Source organism: Mesoplodon densirostris, chromosome 4 (assembly GCF_025265405.1).
Source record: "Mesoplodon densirostris isolate mMesDen1 chromosome 4, mMesDen1 primary haplotype, whole genome shotgun sequence".
NCBI lineage: Eukaryota > Metazoa > Chordata > Mammalia > Artiodactyla > Ziphiidae > Mesoplodon > Mesoplodon densirostris.
The window spans coordinates 164,448,784-164,469,363 of record NC_082664.1 but is presented as its reverse complement, the minus strand read 5'-3'; the positions used below and the strand labels follow the sequence as shown (position 1 = coordinate 164,469,363).

The window sequence follows — 20,580 nt, the reverse complement described above, 5'->3', positions numbered from 1 at the left end:
AATGTTTCTGTCGTGGGCACCTGGCACCACCTCCACCTTGGGGGCCCTTTCCAGTCACAGAGTCGGGCTGAAATCCTTCCTTCTCGCCTCAGTTTTATCTTCACCTTCTCCCATGGGGTGGTGGGGGGCATCCCCTCACCTAAGGTCCTGGGAAGGAGCGTCACACATGGGCTTTCTTGTGTGCTCACAGCCCTTCTGCTCACGTTAGCACCCGACTCTCCAGGTCACCCCTTCCCTAGGGAGTACCGACTCGTAACCCAGACCCCATGCACTGAGACGTGACTGATGCTGGAAAAGCAGGCTGGCTCTGCTACAGTCACGAGGCAGCGGTGTTGTCTGGGGGTCGGAAGGTCACGGGTGGGGCCGGTGGAGGGGGGACCCTGAGCGCTGCCCACTGGGCTCACGGCCCCCGGTTCCTCTGATGAGGCCGCTCAGTGTGACCAGACGGGCTTCCTCTTCTGGAGGAAGGCCTTGACCCCCTCCTGGCCATCCGGCAGGCCCAGGTTGTCCACCATGGTCTGGGAGGTGAGGTGGCAGGCGGTCCTGAGGTCCCGAGCCAGCTGCCTGTAGAAGGTGGCTTTGCCCAGCGACAGCACAGGCCGGCCCGGCGAGGCCACCTTCCTCGCCATCCGCGTGGTCTCGTCCTCCGGCACCACCCTGCTCAGCAGCCCGTGGAACAGGGCCTCCCGCGTAGAAACAGGCTCCCCGGTGAAGAGCACCTCCAAGGCCACCTGTGGGAGGGGACAGGGGCCATTACTTAGGCACTGGTCATCCTGCGACCCAGTGCCGCCCAGGTCCCACCCGCCCCACTTCACTCTGCAGAGACTGTTTGTACCGTGACGCTCGGCCCAGTTACCTGCTCCTCAAACACCATGTCCCCCATCACCCCTGAGGTCTTCCATCCCCAGACTCCTGCCAGGGACGGGATCCATGAGCACCCAGGAGACGGGGGGGACACTCCTCATCTCCTTCAGGTCACGTGTCACCACTCTATTGAAATCACAGCTTACACCCCAGCACCATCCCCCCTTCTGGCTGCATTGTCTTCCTTTGCACTTTCACCATTTATTATATATGTTACACATTAATTTTGTTTATTGTATTATCTCCTTTGTTGGCACATAAACTTCACTAGGGTCAGAGACTTTTTTTTTTTTTTTTTTTTTTACTGTTCTGTTTATTTCTGTATTGCCAGCACCAGAAGAGTACCTTGCACATAGTAGGCAGCCTTCAGGATATTTATTGGTGAGTGATTTAAGGAGTGGATGGATGGAGGCAAACACAGTACAGGAGAGGTGATGCCATAGTCCTGGCGAGGCCAGGTCAGAAGGTGACACGGCTTCCACTGGTTCTTTCTCTCCAGCTGTTCAGCCTTGGAGCCCAGCTGCCACGCCGTGAGGAAGCCCAAGCCGCACTGAGGCTGTGCTGTGTGTGCCCCTCACCAGCCCAGCCGAGGTCTCAGCTGAGAGGCAGCCTCAACGGCCAGATGTGGGAGCGGGTGGGCCCTCAGACCACTGCCCCCAGCTGCCACGCTCCCCTTTCAAATCTTCCCAGCTGAGGCCACAGACATTGTGGTGCAGAGATGAGCCTTCCTCTCTGAGCCCTGTCCAAGTTGCAGATTCACGAGCTAAACAAATGACTGTTGTTTGGAGCCACTGAGTTGAGGGTGGTTTGTTATAGATCATTGGACTGGCTTGCGGTATCATCAGCACTTAGGTCCTGTTTTTCAACCTCAGGGCTATTGTATGTTTTGGACCAGATAATTTTTTTGTGGTGTGGGGCTGTCTTGGGCATTGTAGGATGTTTCTGGCATCCCTGGCCTCTATCTACCGGGCAGTAGTACCCCTGTCCCAACTTGTGACCATCAAGGCACTGCCAAATGGCCCCTGGCGCCAATATTGCTCCCAGTTTAGAACCACCGATTAAGGTGGTTTTTTGAATCATGAGACTAGATGGTATCATGGAGGGATTGGGCTTTGGTGGAAGAGGAGAGGCCAGAAGGCGGGTACAGATGCCATCCTAGGTACAGATGGAGCACACAGTGGACTGGACTGGCCACCAGGGACGAGGCGATGTTGGCCCCATTTTCTCCTCTGCCGTTAGGGGAGAGGACTAAATCCCAATGTTGCCCAATTTTGGAAATTTCACGATGACATGTTGGAGGCAGCAGGAGCTACAGAGACTCTTTCATAGTTGAAGAGGAACAGCATTGTCACTGCAAAGCACGTTTGAAGTGCCTGTTTGAATGTGGAGCTAAAAACCGGTGCTGCTGATCCAGGGCTGCTAAGTAAGACGCCTCTGAAGACTCCCAGCGAGTCCCAGTGAAGGGACCCAGGGGGTCCGACCTGGGGAAGGAGCAAGAGAACATGAGAGTCACCCCCTGCCCCGGGCACTCATGTTCCTGACCTGCCTTCAGCTTCCTGCCTGGTCCTACCTGGTTCATGGCCCTCTCTGGCATCAGTGTCCTTACCTGCCTGGTGGGGTAACGCTATTTAGCACCACATTGAGTTATAGGGGTTGTACCCACACGGATTAGATAATAGAGTGGCATTCCCTGAGAAAAAGAAAGCCTATTTTATGGCGAATTAGCATAATCTTTACTTACTGTTTCCCCTGAAACTTCAGGTGAAAGAAGAAAATACTTCCTCTCACCCTTTTCTGTAATCAACCCTTGTTAGGGTCCCCCGAACAAGGTGGTGATTTTATACTTCCTCTTCCCAGAGTATCTGTATTAAAAGCAACAGAAAGAGCTTGAAACCAAGGCTGGTCTTCAAGGCTGACCCCTGGTGTCTGATGTCCCCAAGTTCCAATCCCACTTACCAACCACACGAACTTAAGGGGGCAGTTTAACCCTCTGAGTCTGTCTCCTCCTCTGAAAAAATGGGAGTAAAGATTCCCATTCTCCTGCAGAATTGTGAAGATTGGAGAAAGCTGTGTAAAACTTATACTACAGTGCAGGGCACCCAGGAGGCCCCGAGTAAATGCAGTGCCTGTTATTAACAGGCTTCTTCCTCCTGTAAATTTGTATGAATCTCCAATGTTGGCTTCAGGTATCAAGGCCCCTGATTATTTAAAGCAGAGGGGTCTCTGGGGTTCCTCAAGGCACGTGTAGGAGAAGAACTAGCTGGTGGTGCGTCAGCATTAGGGCTGCGATTCTGCAGGACCGGAAGGGAAGGACCTGACGGGATCACGGGTTAACTTCATCAGCCGGGAGACCTCCGGTGAGTCACTGAGACCCCAGTCCTTCCGTGAGGTGGGCTGTTGAACATACGCCTGTGGTGGCCACAGCGTCACCGTTCACATGCAGATTCTGACGCGGTGGGTCTGGGGGGACGGGCCTGAGACCCCCGGCTCCCAGGCTCTCTGGTGATCTGCACGCGGGCTGGGTAGCAAGGCTTTCACTTAACATCCTCTGCATCTTGCAAGTTCTACTCTGATCTAATCAGACAATTAGGAATTCAGGTCCCGCAGATGCACAGAGTTACTGTGGGTAAACTGGGGGAAGCAACTGCTCCCGCGGAGACCTGACTGGTTTGGAAACCGGGGCTCTGGTCTTTCACGTGCTCCCCCTGCCCGTGGTACCCACTGCTTTAGAGGCTGGGCGAGACCAGCTCTGACTGGGGGAGGGAGCAGCTGCACCAGGCAGGCCGTCCATACGTGCAACGAAGATGCATATTTAACTCAAGCCGGGGGAGGGGGACACTTTGCACACGTGGTAAATGATTCACGCCCAGGCTCAGTCTGGCTGGAACCCGAGGGCTCCTCGCCACGGTTTCTGCAGGACAAAAGGCAGAGTCCTCCGCACGCTGGGCAGTTCCCTAGGATGACCAGCAGAGGGCACTGGCGACCCACACCTGCCGCCTCAGCCGTGTTTAAAGGGGCGGAGCCTCCCGACCCGGCCACTTTGCAAAGGCACCTGCTAGTTTTGTTTCCCGGCGAATGTGCAAGGGGACGCTGGCCTGTCACCCACGCAGGTGGCGGCCCGTGTATGGATGCGTCCCTGTGGGTGCAGCCAAGCACTGACGACAGGCAGGTGTGTTTTGGTCGGTTTTAGATGTTTGTGAATCCCTAGTTTTCCTCCTGGGGGGGCCACGCAGGTGAGATTTATGCAACATGGTTCTGAGAACTGGGCTTCCTGGGAATTTAAGGCCTGTTTTTGACAAAAATTTTTTCCCTTCTTTCTTCTCAAAAACGAATTTAAAATTTGACACATATGATCAATTTTTAAGTTTCTGGGACTCAAGTATAAGCCTTGATTTTTAAAGTTTGTTTTTAAGATTTTTTTAAGTGAGAATTTATTTTTAATTTTTGTCTGTGTTGGGTCTTTGTTGCTGCGCGCGGGCTTTCTCTAGTTGCGGCGAGCGGGGACTCTTCGTTGTGGTGCTCGGGCTTCTCTTTATGGCGGCTTCTCTTGTTGCGGAGCACGGGCTCTTAGAGCGCAGGCTCAGTAGTAATGGCGTACGGGCTTAGTTGCTCTGCGGCGTGTGGGATCTTCCCTGACCAGGGCTTGAACACACTCCCCTGCATTGGCAGGCAGATTCTTAACCACTGTGCCACCAGGGAAGTCCTAAAGTTTGTTTTGAGAAAGAATAGATTCTTATCTGGAAAGTAGGCCTGAACAGCAGCAGGTTGGCCAAGCAACCACCTTTAATGTGCAAAAGGCCTGGAGATTTGATTTGCACAATTATAAAATACTTCGTTCATAAGCTCTGACGATAACTTTGTGATGCATTTTAATTTAATGTGCTGGCACCAAGCAGGGACTTAAGAAGTATTTATTGAATTAATATATAACATTTAAGGTAAATGTGTATCCTGGTGGGATCCAGACACCCCCCTGAGTCTAAGGACACTGGAGCAAGCTGTTGTGTTCTGAGGGTCACCTTTTCTAATGTGGAGCCCATGTCCAGCTGGTTTTCATAAGTGTGTGTGTTTGTAGGTATCTGTCACCAGAATTTTCTCACAAACACACATTTCTGTAAAAGCTAATGAGGAGGTGCATGAAAGGCAGGTGTGCTCCCCTGAACCTCTTGGTCCTGCGGGGGCTCATTTCTTTTGTGCCCCTGGCATATGAGCAACTGCTAATTTTCCTAGTTGATGCTAAAATGGTTCATATATTCTAGAAAGCAATTTAGTTTCCCTTCTTGCTATGACTCTGGCACCCCATTTAAAAACAGATTTCCAGTTGAGAATGAGGATGTATTTTTCTAGAACAAGGAAACCACCTGTTTCCACTTAAGAGCTGATCAGTAAACATTGTTTATGACGTTATAGGAAGGAGGAAAGCTTTGTGAAGAAAGTGGACCTCACTCGGGTTAGCAACGACAGAACAACTCTGGCACTGCAGCTCCTTCTGGGGCAGATTCGACACACCATGGACAGGACATTCCTGCAACCACTGCAAACCTGACACACTCCGTGGATCAGCTACTTTCAGTCCGTTCTGGAATGAGACAGATTGCTGGCAAACAGGAAGCCAGCGACAAAGTGTCCTAGCCTCTTATACTGGCATGTCACCATGCTATTATAGCTCATGGGCAACCTTTCCGTGCAACAAAACTGTGTCTGAATTGCATTTCAAATAAGAGTGCAAAAAATGTTCACCTTTATGAAAACAAAGCGTATCTAAAAACCTAGCCAGCTGTACTGACGGGTAGGCAAGAATGAAAAGCAGTGATTTACAAGCTGACCGCCACTGGGATAACCTCCCAACACGAGACATTAGTACATTCAGCCAGCTCTGCTTTGGGCAGAATGTCCTGAATCAAACGGTACTTTCAACAAGAAAGTTCTGGAACTCACCCTCTCAGGCACTGGAGGATCACAGCTAGCAAGTGGGTGCAGGGAGTTCAGTGACCTTTCTCGGCACCGCTCTCCCCAAGGCCACCCCGGGGCTGAGCAGAAGAGCCCAATGTTCACGCCCGGCGTGGCAAAGGACTTGTCACTCGCCACAGCGATGTCACAGCTGGCAACCAGCTGACACTCGGCCAGGCCGTTCACCATGGCGATGATGGGGACTGGGTGGGTCTGGATCAGCATCATGACCTGAAGAGCAAACACACCTGCTTCGCTTCCATCCAACAGTGAGGTGCGACAGTAACACTTCGGATTTTGTGTGACTTTACTGTTTCCAGAGCCCTTTTCATATGCTATCAGTGTATCAGAGTCTATGACAAAAGGGTAGGGGAAGTCACAAAGAGAATAACTTTCATTAAATATTGACGGTGAGCCAGACTGAGTGATTTGGTCTTCCTGAGATCCAGGAGGAAGGAACCAGGACACCAAGGCTCAGGGGGGAAGTAACCCCCTAAGGCCACCAGATCTGCGAGGGGGGCTATGGGGTCTGAGCCGCCTCTGTCTGACTCCAGGCCCCTGGTCTGTCCCTAAGCATGACTTCTGTGAGGATGCTGTCCCCTCAACCGCTCCCCTAGCAACCCGGCTGCAGAAGAGGGCTGACTTTGACCTCTAGGGAACAAGCAGTTCTGTCCCAAAGGTGCCTGCGTGGAGCTCTTGTGTTAAAAGTCTGAAACAGGTGGGAAAGGGCCTGGGAGGTAATTTCCTTAGTAATTACTTCTCCAATTACCACCATGATACTCTCTCAGTTCTATTAAGATAGTGGGGAACACCCCGCTGTCATCAAAATGAACAAAATTCCAGGACTTCCCTGGTGGCGCAGTGGTTGAGAGTCTGCCTGCTGATGCAGGGGACACGGGTTCGTGCCCCGGTCTGGGAGGATCCCACATGCCGCGGAGCGGCTGGGCCCGTGAGCCATGGCCGCTGAGCCTGCGCGTCCGGAGCCTGTGCTCCGCAACGGGAGAGGCCACAACAGTGAGAGGCCCGCATACCGCAAAATAAATAAATAAATAAAATAAAATAAACAAAATTCCAAAATGCATTGGCACAGAGAGGGGAGCTGGAAACTGGCTCAGGTGAGACCCCTCTCCCACAAAATCTCCAGAACTTTAACTTAGTTTTGCAGCTTATGAAGTAACTTGGCTAATTTCTCCATTTTTTTCCATGACACTCTAAACAGATTGTGTTACTATGGTGACTTCAGTGTATAAATATTTGCCCTTCGACCCCGGCAGGAGGGAGGGGAGGCGGGGACCTGGTCTTGCTTCCCACGCAGCCGCTCCAAGGAAAACGACCTTCACGGATTCCAAGGTTTTGCCTAAGGAACTTACCTTTTGTGTTCATGAACATTTGGTACTTGTCAGCTTTATTATATAAAATGACCAATTATATATTTAGGGATATGATATCATATTCCTGACTTTGGGGGTTCGCCTTTTGAGAATCTGGTAGCTAATGACCCTCTTCCAGAGGAATGCACATATATGTACCAGCACCCCGAACTGTGGTGGGTATAGGGGGTTCGTGCACATACGTGAGGAGGGGGAAGGTGAGGGGCAGTGCTGCTTCTCAGTGGATACAGTAGCAAGCAGGCTGCACAAGAGCGTCTAAGGTCTGGCTGCAGAGACAGAAAAGACTGTTTCAGCTCTGAGTGTCATCCGTCACCTGATCAACTGAAGGTATGAAGAGTCAGTTGGCTGTGACTTGGGTGGCACAGTCTGTCTCCTGCCTGTCGTCTAGGAAGGGCTGAGATTCCACACAAGCTGGTGGGAAATACTTAGGCAATCCAGTAGGTCACCAACATTAAAAATATCCTACCCTCGATCTAGGAATTCTAAGAAATAATCTGAAGTAGGGCAAAAAGCTTTCTGGACCAAGATGTTCACCAAATCATTATTTTATAATAGTAAAAACTATAAATAATATAAATATACAAAAATAAGTAAATGGCTATATAAACTAAAATATATTCCAATGCAATGGAATGCTACATTCTCATTACAATGAAATTTTCTGAGAGAAATATCAGCATGGTGGTCTGCAGTGAGGGTGCTGGGGGCTGACACCCCGGCTATCACTTACTTTCTGCCTATCCCTCAGTCTTCACATCTGTAAAATTGGTATAATTATAGTAACAACCTTACAGAACAGGAAGATTACATAAATTAACATGTCTAAAGTTCTCAAAATATCACCTGGCACATAGTAAGCATTCAATGCTACGATGATATTATATACAATTATACTGTATAATCACACCCATGTATGATCATTCAAACAAATGGGTACACATGGGAAAGGATGAAAAAGAAATACAGCAAAATATTAATTACAGTTCTCTCTGGGTGGTATGATCATGGGTGTAGTATCAGTAATTTATTTTTCTTCCTTTTGTTCTTCTAGATTTTCCAAATTTTCTATAAGAAGTATCTATTACTTTTTTTTTTTTTTTTTTTTGTGGTACGCGGGCCTCTCACTGTTGTGGCCTCTCCCGTTGCAGAGCACAGGCTCCGGACGCGCAGGCTCAGCGGCCATGGCTCACGGGCCCAGCTGCTCCGCAGCATGTGGGATCCTCCCAGACCAGGGCATGAACCCGTGTCCCCTGCATCGGCAGGCGGACTGTCAACCACTGCGCCACCAGGGAAGCCCTATTTATTTATTTATTTATTTTTGACTGTGTTGGGTCTTCATTGCTGTGCACGGGCTTTCTCTAGTTGCGGCGAGCAGGGGCTACTCTTCATTGCAGTGCGCGGGCTTCTCACTGCGGTGGCTTCTCGTTGCAGGGCACGGGCTCTAGGCGCACGGGCTTCAGTAGTTGTGGCACATGTGCTTAGTAGTTGTGCCTCGTGGGCCCTAGGGCACAGGCTCAGTAGTTGTGGCGCACGCACTTAGTTACTCCGCAGCATGTGGGTTCTTCCCCGACCAGGGCTTGAACCCGTGTCCCCTTCATTGGCAGGCAGATTCTTAACCACTGTGCCACCGGGGAAGTCCCTCATTCTTTTTTTTTTTTTTTTTTTTTTTTTTTTTTCCTTTTTGCGGTATGTGGGCCTCTCACTGTTGTGGCCTCTCCCGTTGCGGAGCACAGGCTCCGGACGCGCAGGCCCAGCGGCCATGGCTCACGGGCCCAGCCGCTCCGCGGCATATGGGATCCTCCCAGACCGGGGCACGAACCCGTATACCCTGCATCGGCAGGCGGACTCTTAACCACTGCGCCACCAGGGAGGCCCCCTCATTCTTTTTTGAATCTGATATTTCCACTGCTGTGTGTCAACTTGGATCCTCAGTAAATAGCCTCTGTGCCATTGTTTTCTGGGAAACCACTTTGATGACTGAATTTATTTCACTGCGTTATTAAGAATAACCATTTTTCTTTGGAATGCCACTTCAGTTTTGCTGCCATCTTCAGGTGGCTGTGATAGCTGTTGTTTGGTTTCTCATAAACATGTTCTCTCCCAAGTACAAAAGTGATTGGTAGCTGATATGCTTATAGCCCCAGAAACCATATTTTGGGGGTGGTGGAGAGAGACTGCTGATAAGCCTTCCAATAAAATAATGAGTGTGCTTGCTCTAACAAACCTAAAAAGCTGCCATCCCATCGTTGACATATGCTTAAATTAAATTCTAAGGCCTAAGGCAAAATTGTGTAAAAAGATGCCAGCCCTCAAATGCCCTTGATTTGTCGTGTGTCCCATTCATCCTTTGGCCCAAGTGCTGTCAGAGGGCTCTGAATTGCGAGTTCACTCTTCAACCCCGGGTCACCAGGCTTCTGTGCCTGCCACTCCACTAAAGCTGTTGCTGCCAAGACTCTCCCGATTGCCAGAACCAAACCCAGTGGCCGCTGTGGTCCTGCTTGCCTTCTGGAAACACGTCCCTCCTCCCCCGTTTTCCTGGTGCTTCTCTTGCTGCTCCTTCTCTACTTCTGTGATGGGCTCCTAGCCTTCTTCTCAGCCCCAAATGTCATGACCCTCAGAATCCCCTCTTTTGCCCTCTTCTTGTTCCATACACTCCTCTCGGGCAACTTCACCGTGGCCTTGGTATCAGCTACCACCTCTGTGCTGACCACGCCCAGTCTTTGCCCCACTTCAAACCTTTCTCTGAGCTCCAGACCCACAAGTTCACGGGCCCGCTTCTTGGACTCCTCCACCGAGGCGCCCCTTGGGCGTCTTCCCCCAGTAACCTAAGCGGCTCCTCCCCCTTTGCTTATCTCAGAAAGCCATCCTGGATTGCCCAATGGCTCCGTTCCTCATTCCACAGGATATCAAACCCAGTGGATAATACCTCCTCAGAATCTCATCCGTCTGAATTCCCCCAGTGGCTACCTTGGTTCAGAACATGGGATGTCTTGCACCTGGAGCTTTAACACCACCCCTCTTGAGAGAGGATCTCTTTAAGAGTGAGGTCACCACCAGGGCAGGTGATAAAAGTGTAAACTTTCCGGGGCTTCCCGGGTGGCGCAGTGGTTAAGAATCTGCCTGCCAATGCAGGGGACACGGGTTCGAGCCCTGGTCCGGGAAGATCCCACATGCTGCGGAGCAACAAAGCCCGTGCACCACAACTACTGAGCCTGTGCTCTAGAGCCCGCGAGCCACAGCTACTGAGCCACAACTTCAGTGCCACAACTACTGAAGCCTGCACACCTAGAGCCCATGCTCCGCAACAAGAGAAGCCACCGCAATGAGAAGCCCGTGCACCACAACGAAGAGTAGCCCCCACTCGCCGCAACTAGAGAAAGCCCATGCGCAGCAACGAAGACCCAACGCAGCCAAAAAATAAATTTATTTTTAAAAAGTGTAAACTTTCCATTCATGGGGCAAGAGATGGTCCCTGTAGATGCCGCAGTGAGCTGTCGGAAGGCCATCCTATCGGCGTAAACCACCAGAAGGTCCAGGAGGCAAGACACTGCCAGAGTCCCACACAGGGGAGACACTCAACATGTATCTGTTGACTGAATTCATGACCAAAAAGAGCATTTCTGTTTTTCACGGCCAGTTCCACCAACTGCTGTGGATTTTCATCTCGTCTAGTTTTTTGGCATCTCTTTTAAACTAAGTGGCAAGTACCCTGAGATGGCACAGCAAGAGTGAGGGCGCGTTTGGAGGCGGATGGGCCTTTCCCTGACTCCTGGCAACCCTAGCTCCTGGCCATGTGAGCTCCAACAGGCTGTTACCTCTCTGAACCCTGTCAGTGGGGTTCAGAGTGGGGATAACGTTATCTACCTAGTGGGCTGTAGTAAGGGCTGCAATAAAGAGTGTGTAGTGCCGAGCACAGGACCCGACTCTGAGCTGGCCCTCACTACACGGCAGTACTGTCACCGAGAGAAGCAGCTTTGAAAAGGGACACTTGAGTTGAGTTGCTCCAGATCACCCACTTAGTGCCTGACATCGTTCTGCTTTAGCGCTGGCCTCCGGGCTTCCTTGCTACTACACCATTCCCAGCATGTATGAGAGATTGTTCCCACCATCCCCCCTTCTGATTCATATTTAACTCTGGAGAATCAGTGAGATCTTCTGTTGCCTGGCTGACGTGCCAAATGGGCCAGATTTGCAAAAACAGAAGTGCCCTTGAAAATGCGCAAGAAGGGCCCCTGCCTGGGCCCTCTTCTAGCGGTGCCCCTCCAGGTGAGCAAGGAGTCCACTGGGAAGGTGGGATGTGCCCACCTGGAAATCACCACCCTCTTCCACACCCCGCCCCAGTCACCTGAAACCCTGGAATTCCCAGGCTCTGCAGTGGGCACCATTAGGCCCAGAGGGTGGCTGTGAGCAGTTGTCTGTAGGGGGTGAAGGATTAGACAGATTGTGGGCATGCTGCACGGGGTGTCTGCAGACCTGTGTGCCAAGCCCCTGGCAGAGCAGCAGGAGGGAGCGGTGGAGAGGTGGGGCAGGCAGGCAGCACAGGGTGGGAAGAAAAGAACAAAGCTGCAGGCTCTCCCCTGCTTTGGGGGAGTTCCTAGGAGCCTGGGGATTGTAAATTCCAACACAGCCTTCCAGGTCTTATGACGGCCTACTTGTGAGGGGAGGAGAAGAAAACATATTTCCCAGCTTGATTTGTAAGGTCTGAATACTCAGACATGCCACCTAGGCCTCCCTCTGCACTCTTGCCCTGGCCAGGCAAACGTCAGAGTGAGGCCTGGATGGGGCTGGGGCCTTCTGCCTTTATCACGCCACCGTCCACTTTCAAGTTTGTGCCCTGGTATGTTTTTGTAAAAGGGTTTTAGGCTTCTTGAGCCAAAGGGCAGAGCTCAGTACCCTGTGTCCTTCAGCCTATTTATTTGCCTGCCCTCACGTGGGCACTTCTGGATGACGGCCAAGGAGCAGCTCGGCTATGCCTGACCTCGCCTCGGAGCCAGGTCAAGTTTGTGAGGCACAGAAGCCTTACTGAAGGGCTTTCTCAAAGGTACAGCAGCGGTGGAGCCTCCCACAAGGCTGCCCACGCTGAGCCCAACTGCACTGTCGACTTGGCCTGGGTTTAGAGGCAATGCTGGAGCCCTCCCAGGTAGCCCCACTTAAATCCTTCGTGTGCGTCCTGCAGGGTCTCGAAGGTCACTGGGCCCAGGCAAGGGACGTCTGTAAACGCAGCATCCGCGGATTCCCTCCACGTCGGACTTCTCCGCCGGACCGATCCGTTGTGATGGATAAACTGGGCTCCGTGGCGGGCGGAGCTGACCACTGACCGAGCCTCGCTGTACTCCGCGTGGGGTGGCGCGGCCGGCGGCCCGGCCTCCTCCGCCCCTCTCTCTTCCCGGGTCCCGCCGGCCACCCTCCCTGGGAACAGCCCCGCACGCCCGCGGGCCGCTGACCTGATGCCGTCCCGCTGCCGCGTGCTGGTGGGTCGCGACCCCGGCTCCGGCCGCCCGACCCCGGCCGGTCCCCCGCTGCGGAAGCCGGCGGTGAGCGGAGGCCACGGGCCGCGCCGGAGCCAGCCCGACCCCTTCGCCCTCAAGGCCTGCAGGCCCGCGGCGGCGGCCATGGCGGCCAGAGACGCGCCGGGGTCGGACGCCACTGAGCTGGATGCCAAGGACCGCGGGCTGTGGGCGCTCCGAGGGGCGCGGGAGCGAGCCGGGCCGCTGCGCTTCGACTGCTCTGGGCAGCGGGCAAAACCGAGTCGGGGATCGCAGGCCCAGGCTTCGACCGGACCCTTCTCCCAGGCCGGACCCAGCCCCCGCCGCCCCACCCCCGTCACCTTGTCCCCGGGTCCCTGCCGCCCCGCCCCACCGCCCGGGCCCCCCAGTCTTCCGGCCCTGCCCCGACGCTCCGCCCCCCGTAACCCCTCCCCTGGCGCCCCGCCCACCCTTGCTCCACCCTGAGCCCCGCCCCCGATATCCCTACACCGCCTCTGATCCCTCCCCCCGCGCCGCCCCGCCCCCGGGATCCGCCACAGCGGATTGGGTCCTTTGCGCCCTTCCTGGGAGGAGTTGAGGGCTTGGTTCTGGGGTGAACGACTCTAAACCTGCAGGCGCGGTCTGAGGGTTTTTTCCCTTGCAAGGCCAGATGAAAGGGTTTAAAGGAGGCGAGGAGCGGTGTAGCTTGCTCCTTTTTTTACAACACCAAGAACATAGTGGTTTGCCTAGATGAGGAGAAAAATGAAGTGTCGGCAGGTAGCGAATGATGTGAGCTAGGGACGCCACCTTTTTACAAATTGCTTTATCCTTCCCATCCTATCCCAGGCCTCGCATGTGATCCCAGGTCACTACTTGAGCTGTATCCCACTCAGGTATTGGCTTTTGAATGCTTTGTGTCTTCTCTTATCGAGAACCCGTGGGATCTACGTTTATATCTTGCGTTTTCCCAATGCACCAAGGAGGGAAAGGGAGGCCCTTTTCAGGATCTAAGTGGCTGGCACGAGACAGGGCACATCCTGCGGCTGAGAGCTGAAGTGTGATGAGAATATCCTCATTGTCATTTGCTGGTTAACTGCTTCCTGTATTCGTTAACTTCCTAAAGTCTGGAGATTTGCAGGATACTTGGAAGGAAGGGTCTGGGCCCTCAAGGATCTTCCAGTCTGTAGGGTTGACACCATGCCCAGGACCCTCCTCGGGCTTTGATACCGAGAAATTTTGCAAGGATAACAATTATACGAAGGCATCCACAGGCGGGGCCGTTGAGGTTGCACAGTGGCTTAAAATAGTCACACACTGGATTCCTTTGAGTGAGGCCCCCTTTAATTCTCAGCTTAATAATTGGACAGATCACTTATGTACAGAATAATATTTTGAAATATCAGTTGGCATCTCTACCAACACCACCACTCACTCCATTTCCTTGGTCCTTGTTCCATTCAGGCAGTTGAGGCAGAACTCTGAGACACACAGGGGCAATTCCTGGCTTTCAATCTGTAAAAGCCCAGCCTTGGGATTGGAAAGAACACCATGCAGACATAATAGATCTGGGGAGCAGCTGATGAATAGGAACAAGGCCTCTAACCTGAGGCCAGATTAAGGTCCCCCAGGTTTGAGGGCAAGGATAGGGCAAGTAGGACTACAGGAAAAGCCAAAAGAGAGTGGGATTCGGGAAAAAGGGTGTGCCAAAGCCTCCTGGAGGAGAAGTGGGAGTAGTGGGAATAGTGGGAAGGATTGCTCCTTTCCTTGGTAGAACTCCAGGTCACTCCTGAGACTCTGGGTGGCACAGAATGTCTGGGCAGATGGACCTAAACACCTCATAGAATTTCCCATGGTCCGGTGCAGTGCTGTGACAACAAACTTGTCCCTGTCCTCTGAGAGGGGATTGGAAACAGCTGCGAGAGGTCTGGACTTGAGGAGGCCCTGAGGTGGGGAACAGAGATGACTCAGCAGGTATGGACTGACAAGTTGAAGGCAAGGTGGGGACGAGGACATCTCGGGTGGATGCTGTCACCTGTACCCTTCTGGTAGACTGGAATATGCTGAGGTGACAAAAACAACTACAACAAAAACAAGTCTGTGTGCCCCAAACAACCAAGCCTCATTTCTCACTCACACTACTGTTCTACTGCAGATCAGCTGAAAACTCTGTGCTGAGTCAGCCCTGTCTTTGCCTCGGGACCCAATGGAGCAGCCTCTATCTGGAAAGTTGCAACTCTCTGGGGCAGAGGAAAAAGAAAGGATGGGAGAGGACTTCCCTGGTGGCACAGTGGTTAAGAATCCACCTGCCAATGCAGGGGACACGGGTTTGAGCCCTGGTCTGGGAAGATCCCCCATCCTATGGAGCAACTAAGCCCACGTGCCACAACTACTGAAGCCCGCGTGCCTAGAGCCTGTGCTCCACAGCAAGAGAAGCCACGGCAATGAGAAGCCCGCGCACCACAACAAAGAGTAGCCCCTGCTCGCCGCAAGTAGAGAAAGCCTGAGCGCAGCAACGAAGACCCAATGCAGCCAAAAATAAATAAATAAATAAATACATTTATAAAATTAAAAAAAAAAGGAATGGATGGGAGAAGCATGAACTGGCACTTGGTCTCATGATTCATTTGCCAAAGCAAGTCACACCACCACACGTACCTTCAGATGTGCAGGAAAGTACAGCCCTCCCATGTGTTTGGAAGAAGCAAGTCTTTTTGAGCAATGATTGCTTAATGATGACCACAACTGCCCAAGCACAGAGCCTTGGTGTTATAAATGAACAGATGCTTATTACTCAGGGATCGGGAATAGAATTCCAAACTGGCTTAGTTTTTGCCACCAGGCAGAATGGAGATTTGAAATAGAAATAAGCTGAGAAATAAAAGGAAGTTAAATCCTTAGAACACTAGAGTTTGCACACTGGGATTTGTGTCCATCCTCCCAGTCATGCCAAGTGCTGCAGAAGAGACAGGACATGTTCCCTGAGGCTGTGAGTCATGCAGGATCAAGAACTCTGACCAAAGTGATTACCATCATTGACGGTGGCCAAAGTCCACCACTGGAGGACCTTTTCCACCTTCTTACCAAGATGAAGTGTCATTGGCAGGACGGGACGTTTGACTGGGAAGAGATAGAGACTGCTCCCTCCCAGCATAGGAGCTGGAGTAGAGGGTTTTGAGAGAAGGAACGAGGAGGGCGCTCGGTGCGTGAACGTCACAGATGAAAATGGAAGGTTTCAGAGACAACTTCCCCCTGCTTCTAAGCTTTATTTAATAGGAAACTATACTCAGTATTTTGTAATAACCTAAAAGGGAAAAGAATCTGAAAAAGAATAGGTACATATGTGTATAATGGAATCACTTGGCCATACACCGGAAACTAACACAACATTGTAAATCAACTATACTTCAATTTTTAAAAAAAGCACTTTGAAAATTGTAAAAACTTTTTTAAAATTTAATAACAGTCGCTCTTTAGGAAGACCCCCACTCTGTGGCAATGCCTGCACTTAGCGCATTACTTATGCCAGCTCAGGATAACTTGTGAGACAGGTACCATTAACCTAGTTCAGAGAAGCTTCGCCAGCTCCACTCGCGCTCAGCACAGCAGTTACAAAGTTGGGACTAGGCACTGGGGGTCACCTGAAGGATGGGCTGTGATGGAAGTTTCCATGCTCATCTAAATTCCTACACTTGCTCTCCCATCCCTTTCATGTCTCCTTCCTCCCCTCATATCTTTCTGTGCCTCTAGCCCTGGTTTGAGAGTGGAGAAACACACAAGGACGGAAGTGGAGATGGACAGCCATCGCGTTATCCAGGCGGGAGTCGATATCGCTTGCTGAAACGCTCATCCATCCTTAAGCAGTGCGAGAGTCTTTTCATTCGGGCTGTTTCTCCAGGCCTCCTTTGCCTCTCATTAATTTTGGTAGAGGCTGCTTGTCTTTCTTCTCTCTTGTTCAGTGCCCTTCTAATCTATTTTTCCACGTAAGCCCCGACACAATTTGATTTCCAGGTTGCTAGCAGGCTTCTCTCTGGCTTTGATTTATGTGCACCTTCCCTGGGCCTCATGTCTTTGCCATATGGATGTGTCTTCGCTACCTTTTCTCAGTTTCTTTAAAGACCCACCGATGCTTGGCAGGACGTTGCAGAAATAATGCAGAATAAAAGACAGTTCTAGGGAGCCTGGCATCTCAGGCTTGATGTTGGAATGAAGGAAGCTTTAGAACTCCTCAGGGTGCAGAGAAAGAAAAGCGAAGGACTGATTTTCAGCTGCTCATGGAGCAGTTTTTGAACTTCTTTTTATTGATTTCGGGCCCTTCGAAGACAGGCACGTAATGACACGGTTCAGAGTACAATGTGAAAGATCTGGGGGCTCAGTTTCGGCAGAGATTCCTCTGGCATCCGGCTGATTGTCCTGTTCTAGCTTTCCACCCTCATTCTCCCCACGTCTGTCCCTTCTCCCCACCACCGCCACCCCCAGAAAAGTCATAGGAGGATCAGCGCCTACACACCAGAACGTTTCAGACGTTCATTGTTTTACACAGCTGCAGATGCTGTTCAATGCCCCAGTTTTATTTTGTATTTTATTTATAATCCACCAGTCATTATCCAAATGCCTTTTGCGAACCTAAAACTTCTTCAGAAAGACCCATGCCTCAAGGTGGGTGAAAATTAATTTAGAAACGAAATGGGGTGGGGAGCAGGGTGCATGGATAAAATGAACTTCCTTTATCCCCACTTAGCACAAATTCTTGAGTTTGCTCATATGCCTTAAACCTAATGAATTCAGTAACATCAGGTAAAGGATATGGAAAAGTGGTACAAACAGATGACTAGGGGTGTGTATGGACAACGTTTTGAATGAGCTTGCAAAGTTAAAGGGTCCTGTTAGTGGAGTTGATAGACTTTTGGAGGGCAAGAGGTCATTCAGGAGAGGCATGTTGAATGTTTGACCCATTAAATGGTGCAAGACAAAGACAGCCATGCAGCTCAACGCTGTCCATGGTCTCTGAACAGAGCACCGCAGGGACGGGAACCCATTGGTTCCTGTCTTTCCCACCTCCTGCGGCTGCATCACACCTCACCATGATTATAATCCTGCAACAGCAGAGGAGGTTAAGAGGAGGCCAGTACTTTATTTATTTACTTATTTATTTTAAAATTCATTTATTTACTTATTTTTGGCTGCTTTGGGTCTTTGTTGCTGCGCACAGGCTCTAGCTGTGGCGAGCGGGGGCTACTCTTTTTTTCTTTTTTGTGGTACGAGGGCCTCCCACTGTTGTGGCCTCTCCCGTTGCGGAGCACAGGCTCTGGATGCGCAGGCCCAGCGGCCATGGCTCACGGGCCCAGCCGCTCCGCGGCACGTGGGATCTTCCCGGACCGGGGCACGAACCCACATCCCCTGCATCGGCAGGCGGACTCTCAACCACTGCACCACCAGGGAAGCCCAGGGGGCTACTCTTTGTTGCAGTGTGCGGGCTTCTCATTGCGGTGGCTTCTCTTGTTGCAGAGCACGGGGTCTAGGCATGCGGGCTTCAGTAGTTGTGGCACACAGGCTTCAGCAGTTGTGGCCTACAGGCTCTAGAGCGCAGGCTCAGTAGTTGTGGCGCACAGACTTAGTTGCTCTGCAGCATGTGGGATCTTCCCAGACCAGGGCTCGAACACGTGTCCCTTGCATTGGCAGGCAGATTCTTAACCACTGCGCCACCAGGGAAGTCACGAGGTCAGTACTTTAAAAAGAAAGGAAAAGCAATGGGCATCCTGGCATGGAACAGGTTAACCTTCAGCCAAATGGAACATTCCACCATGCAGTGTGGTCTACTGCCGGAATATTCCAGATAGCCTCAGCAGCAGGGAGTTAAGGGAGTGTTGGAGGGGAGGAAGGAACGAGGGGGGTTTGCTTGACCAGAAGTGGGAGGTGATTTCTTACTTGGTTGCTGGGAAGGAGGGAGGGGGAAGGTTTAGCTCTTGTAGTTACTAGATTACTAATTGATGACCTCAGCCAGTGACCTCTGAGCCTTGTTCCCTCATCTGTAAAATGGGGGGAATAATTTAAATAATTTGCATAATCCATTCCTTGAGCACGTCACGTGCCAGGTATTGCTCTAGACACTGGGGAGACAGAAGTGCTCACAACTATGTCTTTACTCACAGAGGGCTTGGGTTCTAGGGAGGGAAGTGGCAAATAGATTCGTGGGAAGTGTGTCGGATGGTGATGGACACCCTGGAGAAGGGTAAAGCAGAGGGAGGGGTGTTATTCCATTGTAAGGGTGGGGTGGGGTCAGGGCATGTTTGATAAGATGGTGTTGGAGCAGAGAACCGGAAGTGTAGGGAAAGCCCAGCGGGGTGCTGGGGCAGGAGGGCTTCCAGGTGGTGGCTGCAGGAGCAGAGTGTGGGTAGGAGAGGTGGCGGGGCCAGCTGATACCGGCCTTTTATTTAGGTGGCAGCAAACTCTTGGCTTTTTCACGCTGAGCAAGGTCCCCACCCACAGGAGGTTTAAGCAGGGGAGTGAGTGGCAGGATGTGACTTGCCCCCCACCCCCAAATAAAGGCATCATCTCCATCTCTCCCATTCCCCAAGTGAGACAGCTTGGTCAGAGGTTAGAGAATCACAGTCTATCATGAACCCACAGCTTCTGACCTCATTTCTCACTCTTTCCTGGACGTTTCCAATGGGTATCACCCTTGCTTCCCAAAGCTGATAGACCCCAGTCCAAACTCATGCTCTGCCCTCACTCGATCACACTTCTTCCTTTTGTTCCTACGCAGACTCAAAGCTTTCATGTCTCCTTGAAGGCCTGGAGTGCCTCCTTGCTTGCTCCCTAGACTGAGGGTGCCCCACCCCAAACTACATCCTGACCACCTTTCCCTCTCGTGGTTCGCTCCTATACCCCCATTAAGACAATTGCAATGGCCTCTGAGTCTGGCCTCCCGGCCTCTAGCCTTTCCCCTTGAAATCCATCCTGGCGCCAGATTAGCCTTCCTGGAGCCCTTCTCTCCATCCCCACTGACACCTGCCTCAGTGCTGTCCCCACTATCTCACCTGGCAATTGCAGAAGCCTCGCAACTGGTGTCTCTGACCTGCCCATACCCCCTCCTAGTGCACTCTTCACACTGGACCCAAGTGCTGTTTATCAGCTGTATGTGTGGTCACATTCCCCCCAACTCTCCTTGGCACTTAAAGTGCAGGCTCACTGCCGTGACCTGTAAGGCCAGCATGGACGGGTGTCCATTCTCTCTATGCCATCTCTGGCCACCCGCCTCCCTTGCCCCAGTCTTTCAACCACATCAGCCTTTTGTCTGGCCTCTTGAGCTCAGCAAAATCATTTTTTCTTTAGAGCCGTCACACAAGCATGGAAGGTTCATTTCCTGAAGCTTCACCTGGCCGTCACCCACCTCTCCTTCAGTTCTAAGGTCGTTGTCTCAAAGGGCACGTCTCTGACCCCCAAACTCAGTGAAGTCCCCAGCCCCTCGTTATTCTTTATAGGACCCTGTTCTTCATCTGCCTTATCATCACCTTTAATCAGGTATTTATATGTATGAATTCTTCTTTATCACCTCTCCCCTCTATAAGCTCTGTAAGAGCTGGGCCTGTGTGTGTTTTTCCCAACGCCGTGTGCCAGGCACAGACAGGCACGCTGATAGCTGTTGAACAAGACCGTTGAGTAGATGAAGGAATAAACGAGCGTCCCTTCTCTGGCTCCACTGTATCACCCAGGGAAGTCCAAGTTTGTTGGACCTTAATTCCCATCCCTACTCTTCACACATCCGTGCTCCAGGAATGCAAAACTCCTTGCTCTTCTTCCCACAGGTCCTGCCCTTTTCTGCCTTGATGGTTTTATTATGCCACTACTTAAAATATTTCGTAAACGAAGGAATGAAGGACTGGTCCTAAATCATACCCAGTCTTCAAGGC

The 20,580-nt window shown here is 51.7% G+C and overlaps 1 protein-coding gene across 1 annotated transcript; it reads right to left on the bottom strand.

Annotated features, from left to right (window-relative positions):
• Positions 1 to 431: 431 nt before the first annotated feature.
• ECHDC3 (enoyl-CoA hydratase domain containing 3) lies at positions 432 to 12,819 on the bottom strand. Its single transcript, XM_060096151.1, is given in 5 exon segments — positions 432 to 731; positions 5,858 to 5,895; positions 5,898 to 6,045; positions 9,857 to 10,007; positions 12,332 to 12,819. Coding segments are annotated over 5 exon segments (1,125 nt in total).
• Positions 12,820 to 20,580: the final 7,761 nt, after the last annotated feature.